The sequence below is a fragment of the Mus musculus genome, chromosome 2, assembly GCF_000001635.26.
Source record: "Mus musculus strain C57BL/6J chromosome 2, GRCm38.p6 C57BL/6J".
Taxonomy (NCBI): domain Eukaryota; kingdom Metazoa; phylum Chordata; class Mammalia; order Rodentia; family Muridae; genus Mus; species Mus musculus.
Window position 1 is genome coordinate 32,229,534 of NC_000068.7, and position 6,000 is coordinate 32,235,533.

General features: G+C 50.1%; 1 protein-coding gene across 13 annotated transcripts in view; it reads left to right on the forward strand.

Moving 5' to 3' along the window:
• Prrc2b (proline-rich coiled-coil 2B) overlaps positions 1 to 5,004 on the forward strand; it is an 83,507-nt gene extending 78,503 nt beyond the window's left edge. For 6 of the 13 annotated variants that reach the window (XM_006497948.4, XM_006497951.4, XM_030249906.1 and 3 more), the window contains one exon: positions 1,078 to 5,004. In XM_006497948.4, coding sequence (XP_006498011.1) covers positions 1,078 to 1,209 — 132 coding nt within the window. In that variant the 3' untranslated portion in view covers positions 1,210 to 5,004. The remainder of the gene's footprint in view (positions 1 to 1,077) is intronic. The other 7 variants (XM_006497949.4, XM_006497953.4, XM_030249897.1 and 4 more) reach the window with 3 other exon arrangements.
• The last annotated feature ends 996 nt before the right edge of the window (positions 5,005 to 6,000 follow it).

The window sequence follows — 6,000 nt, forward strand, 5'->3', positions numbered from 1 at the left end:
GTCCTGCAGAGAAGGGAGGAGCCCGATTCCCACAAGAGGAGATGCCAGAAGGTGTACTATCTATCCACAGCCACTTACGGCTGTCATGGCGCTCTAGGAGACACGGTTAGGCCTGGGTTAGCTCAGGCTGGGTGTGTGTGCGTGCTAGCTCTAGTGAGTGCTGTGGCATGTCTCTGTCCTGGGTGGGATCGTGGACAGGATACAGCGTCCCCCACTTCACAGGAAGGATTTCTCTGTGTCTTTCCCTGTAGGCCCTTTTCTCTTCCTCCTGTAAAGGTGGGCTGGGACTTCAGAGCTCAGGACCTTGGTCAGGCCTGGGACTTAATAAATTTGTCACTGAGAGGTGGAGATTGTGAGGGTGATGGCTCTCTTTTTGCCCCCCTTCCCCAGTGTTCCTTGGAGGTCACTGTTCCTGCTATGAGATGGGTTTTTAACCCTTTCTCCCAGAGCTGAGGGCATAACTCAGGGGCAGAGCACCTGACTAGCATGGGTGAGGCCCTGGGTTCCACCCTGAGCTGACAGAACAACAAAAAACACCCAACAAAGTTTCCCCCAGAAGTTAGACAACTGCGGTTACCCTGTGCAGGCCACCACTGTGCAGAGCTGCTGGCTAGTGTAACCCTGAGATCAGGTGGGGTCCTGGGGAAATGCCGTTATTCAGAGACACTTGGAATGGGGCTTGACTGAATCATGCATCAAGATCTGGGTGATCACAGTTGGCTTCATTCCTCAGCTGGGTGGGTATCCAGCCCATGGGTAGATTGGTCTGCTGAAGGGGCTGTTTGCTTGCCCATGGGGCACAGGGTGCACTGATTTGAAAAGGCCCCTCCCGTCAGCCTTGGGACCTGAAATGTTCACCAAGGATGTGCTACTGACTTGTCTGTGGAGGACCGGGAGTCTTCCCGCCTTTCTCAATCACTGCACCCTTGGGAAGGACAGGACAGTTCTGACTGCACGCCAGGCTCCTCCCTGGTTCCTGTGAGGATAGCTTTTGGTCTGACACTGGAGCAGATAGGGAGTGGTCTCTACACATTTTGCCCTGTGGTCACTTTGGTTTTCCTGTTCATCTGTCCTAAGGCAAAGCGAGTGGATGAAAAACCCGGCCTGGGAACCGTGAAGCTGCAGGAGGCCTCATCAGCCACCTCCCAGATGAAGCGAACCGGAGCAATCAAGCCTCGGGCAGTCAAGGTGGAGGGAAGCAAAGCCTGAAGGTGCCTGGGTCTCTTGCCTCACCTAACAGGGACGGTGCGCCCCACACCCTAACAGGGATGGTGTGCCACACCAGCCTGGACAGCCACCGCCTGGCTTGGACAGAGCTCTCTTCCATTCACGAAAGCTCCTGAGAGTTCCATCGTCAGCCAGCCTGCATCGTGGACATGTGGCTTTGACCTGCTTGCTTTGGTACAAAAGAGCAGACTTCCTCCTTCCCACCCCTCTGCCCAGTGACTGTGGAGTGAGCCTCCTGTGCAGTGCAGACCTGCCCGCCCGCCCGCCCGCCCAGTTCCCTAGGCACAGTGGTTTGGCAGCAGGGTCATTTTAGCTGGAGGCTTTTTGTTTTAAAAAGCAGCTAAGGTTTTTACAAAGGGGAAATGAGAACAAAATGCTAGCTACATCTGTATAGCTGAACTTTTATATGGTCCTCGCTGTCCTCTCTCTGCTCTGCTGTCCCCAGTGGTCACCTTTTATCTCCGTCCTGTTTGACATGTCACAGTGCTACCTTAAGAGGTGATTCTTAAGAGTCACACACACACACACACACACACACACACACACACACACACACCCCGGTTGGCTAACCGTTGGGGTTTGGAGGATGTGATTGGACATTCTGGTTGGTCCCTCACCACCTTGGGCACTGTGAAGTTGGTATCTGAGTTTAGTTCCCTGGTGTGGAGTTAATGTTTCAGAATAAGAATTATCTGTTCAGGGCCCTTTTGCTGTCATTGGACACAGTGAGTATTGAGCACCGGAGGAATTGTGGAGTTTTGTAATCCAGATTGGCCCCACTTGGGGACTGCATCTTGGGCTCCGTGCTTTAGCCCCCTGGGTGGCTTTGTTCCCCACTCATTTCCTTTCCTCTTTGTGGAGCCTGCTGTGTCCCTCTGGATCCCTGTCCATTCACTCCTCACAGCTTATCACCAAAATCAATATAAGGACACAGGTGAACACCTATTAGTCAAGTTTGCGACAGGAAAGACTATGTATGGCACATTCATCTTCCGTCCTTCACTCCTGGTAACAGGGCAGGGTGTTGGGTAGGGTTTCTAAGCTATAGGTGTGTTACCCTTCCTTAGAGAACTGGACAGGGTCAAGGTATAAGTGGCCTACAGAGAAACCTATGCAGCCTCAAAGGAGGCTGGTGGTGTCTAAAGGGTGGTGTCTTGGGGCTACTGCTTGCAGGTTTTGTGTGAGCACCTGTATGCGAGGCTTCTTGCTTTCACTAAGAACAAGGAAAATTTCCCATTGCTCAAAGGAAAATGAAGTGAATTTCAGGGTGCTCAGCTGCTGCTTAGGACCCCCATTTAATCACCCATCTGGGGTGTTGGAGACAGCCTGCTTCAGAGAGCTCATAGTTGGTGGCAGGGCTGGGACAAGCATGTGGGTCTGTCCTCAAGTGTCACCATGGGCATGAGAGCAGAGAAGCAGCTTAGAAGCTCTGAAGTGGCTTCGCCCTGCCTAGTTGGTTGTTGAAGGAAGCAGAAGTCTGTTTCCCCCGGCAGGTACTGCCACACTGTCCCCAGCATTACCAGTCAGGGCAGCCTTGGTGCAGTTTCATTGCAACTGCAGCCCTCGGCTCCTTCCTTCCCACCTCCGACACATCTCCTCTCTTCTCGCATCCCTCCTCAGAAGCACTGTCCACTTAGGAGTCCCCAGCACAGATCTGCCTGTGCCCCTATCAGCCCTTCCACCCCCCGGAAGTGACCGAGTCCTCTGCCCCACTGCCAAGCTCTACCCCATAAGTCTCACTCAGTAAAAGCCACACAGTCACCTCTTAGAAATGCGGCCAGACCCACCTCACCCAATGCTTGGTGGGCATTATGTGTCAAAAGAAGCAAACATTTTTCTCTTTCAGAATTTCACAGGATGCTGTTACAAACTCAAAATGTGCCCTTTAGGTGAGCCTGCTGTCAGAATGGCAGTACTCCCTGTTTTAAGAAGAAAAATTAGGAGGTCACCTGTTTTCAGTCCTTTCTCTAACCCTGTATTTCCCTCCTGCCTCCCACCCTAAATAAAAACAAGAAACACTAGAATTTATTTATATGTATTGATGTTGTAGGTCTAGATGGAAAAAAAAAAGTAAATGTCCCACTGCTCTGTTTATATAATGTCTGAATTACTCTGTGCAGGAAAGGCCAGGAAATTGCATGTGAAATTTGGTGTGCTCACCACCTCTGTGATCTCAGCTGTGGGCTCTACCCCTCTGAGAGGCACATTTGCAACTAGACGCTGAGGACAGAGGGCAGGCTTCAGGCCAAATGTCCCTACTCCTCGGATGATCTGGTCAAGCCAAGTTTTTAGTACAGAGGTGTTTTAAGGTGCAATATCTCTTTGTGTGGTTTTTAGAGTCAAGCTCAAAGTATAATAGAACTTGGGCCTTATTTTGGTTTCAAACCCCCATCTTTAGATCACACATAAAAACAGGAGCGTCTGTCAGGGTGCCATGGCCTTTGGTGGGAACAGGTAAAGTCCAGCCCTGCCTTTTCTACTGCTGAGATGGGTGGAGGTGGGCAGAATCTTTTACTCCTGCCTGCTGAAGTCACCTCCTACTGCTGGTGGCTTTGTTGGTGCCACTGATGGTGAAATCCATGGTTTGGCAACCAGGACTCTTCAGTCTGTTGGTCCTGATGCGGCGTGTAGCATCTGTCGGTGAAGACTTCTGCCGACTGCATTTAGTCTGGTCTCTTAACAGTTGCTTTCCTTGTCTGATTCCCAAGTTTAGCATTTTCAAATTCAGAGTTCACAGAACACTTCTGGGTCTAAGCTTCCTTAAGGGGGATAAACAAAGGATGATTGCAGTACACATTTAGAAATGCTGGTTCACATCCAAAGCCACGCTTGCTCTGCCACTTCTAGAGATACTTGGATAACACTGTCCACCTTGCTGTCCTGTCCTCTGGAGCCACCTTCCAGATGGTCAGTGATGAAGTCGTGAATGATTTGACACTCAGGGCCCAGGGCACAAGAGTGTACCCGCTGAGGCCATGAGGCAACTCTGGCTAAGTCCGCCCCCCAACATCCACTGGGGTCCCCACTCTGCCAGGTACCTGCATGTTAACTTTCATGTTCGCCTTGCCCTCATTTCCAGCAAGTCTGGGTTAGAGGGTATGTTGGGAATCTTTCACAGGCAAGGGCACAGAAGTCTGGCTTCTGTATTCTTTGATGAGTGGAAAAGCCAGCTCTTTGTGAGATGGCTCTAAGACAAGTTAGGTCATGTGGAACAGAGTGGTCAGCGTTGGGGATGAGCACAGTCACCCAGCTGTGCTCTCCACTGTCTACCAGCTCTGACTAGTGATCTTCCAGGTGCATGACACCTGCAGCCCCCAGCTGCTTGCTTCAGACCTGCAACCTCCCCAGGCCCCATCTTTGGCATGTCACAATCCTGGAGCAGCAGTTCCTGTGAAGGCTCCTTAGCTGAAGGGTCCTGTGCTCTAGGCTTTCCACCTCAAACCTTTTATAGAAAAGGACTTGGGGGATTGTTCTTTTTGAGGGTCCTTTTGTTTTCCTTTGCTTTTCTTTTGGCCTTCCCTCTGTCTTTCACTTAGACCAGCTATTTGAAAGGGCAGACGATGCTAAAGGTGTACTGTGCAGCTTGTTTAGACGTGATATGGGGAACTTCTTCGGATGGGAAATGGAATCGTGAATTCACCCTCCCTTCCCTCCGGGTCAGTCCCTGTTGTTTCTCCTTTCAAATATGTGATTGTACTAGGTCTTTCCATACGAAAGAACTCTCCTTATTTAAATAAAAAAAAAGTATAAAAAAATAAAGCCAAACATGCTTTCTCAGGCTGTGTCGGTTTTCTATCATCTGGAAGAGTACGGCTGGCGCACTGCTTCCCGGGAGACTGGGAGTGGCCAGAATACCTTAGGGAGCGCAGCACTGTGCTGTGGTGGTGTTCCCAAGGCTCACCTAGGCAGCCATCCCAAGAACAGCTTTTTCTATGACTTTTGCCTTTGTCTTCCATTAATTGGTTATTTTAAAACCTTAAGACAGGATTCGAAAGATGTCCTCGGTGTGGAGGGAAGGCGACTTGGGTAAACGGAGCAAGGTCTCAAGCAATTTAGCAGGGACTAGGACACATGTCTTTCCTTCAGGGTCTCTGAGAAGGCTAAGCACGGAAGGGGTTGCAGATCATACAAATTAATATATATTCAAAGACATTAGTTGGTCTACATGGACATTTTTTTCTTTACACTGGGCCTCAGGAACCCCCTACCACAACAGGCAGCCTGTGGTTAAGGCACATCTCGAAAATGGGCAGCACCAAGAAGCCTTGTCCTCTCTGTGGGCCAACCCATGACCATCCTATCCTGTACTTCCTGCCTGATTGCTATCTGGGTTTCTATAGGAACAAGTGGAGGACTGCACTGTACTTCTGTGGAAGAAAAAATTAGATCTGGGGCAGGAAAGGTCAGGGGGATTCATATAGATAGGTTCAGGCTCAGTCATCACTGAGGCCTGGAACCTAGGTACAGGGCTGTCGGGACATTTTATTTATCAAATGTCATTTGTTAACACTAGTGAAGGGTGGTGTGGATTCAGAAGTCACTGGTGAGCATACAGTTGTAGGCCAGCCAGCATTACAAAAAAAAAAACAAAGTGCCAAAGGCAGTGCATGAGAAATCCCAGTCCCCCAGGCATAAGCCTCTTGCTACAGAACAGGCAAGGGTCTGGGTAGTAGCATCCACTAGCTTTTAAAGCCACATACATACCTCAGGTTTCCAGCAAGCAACACAATTTCCTCCTGAAGCTGAGTGCCCACGAGCTGTCCTGAAGCACCA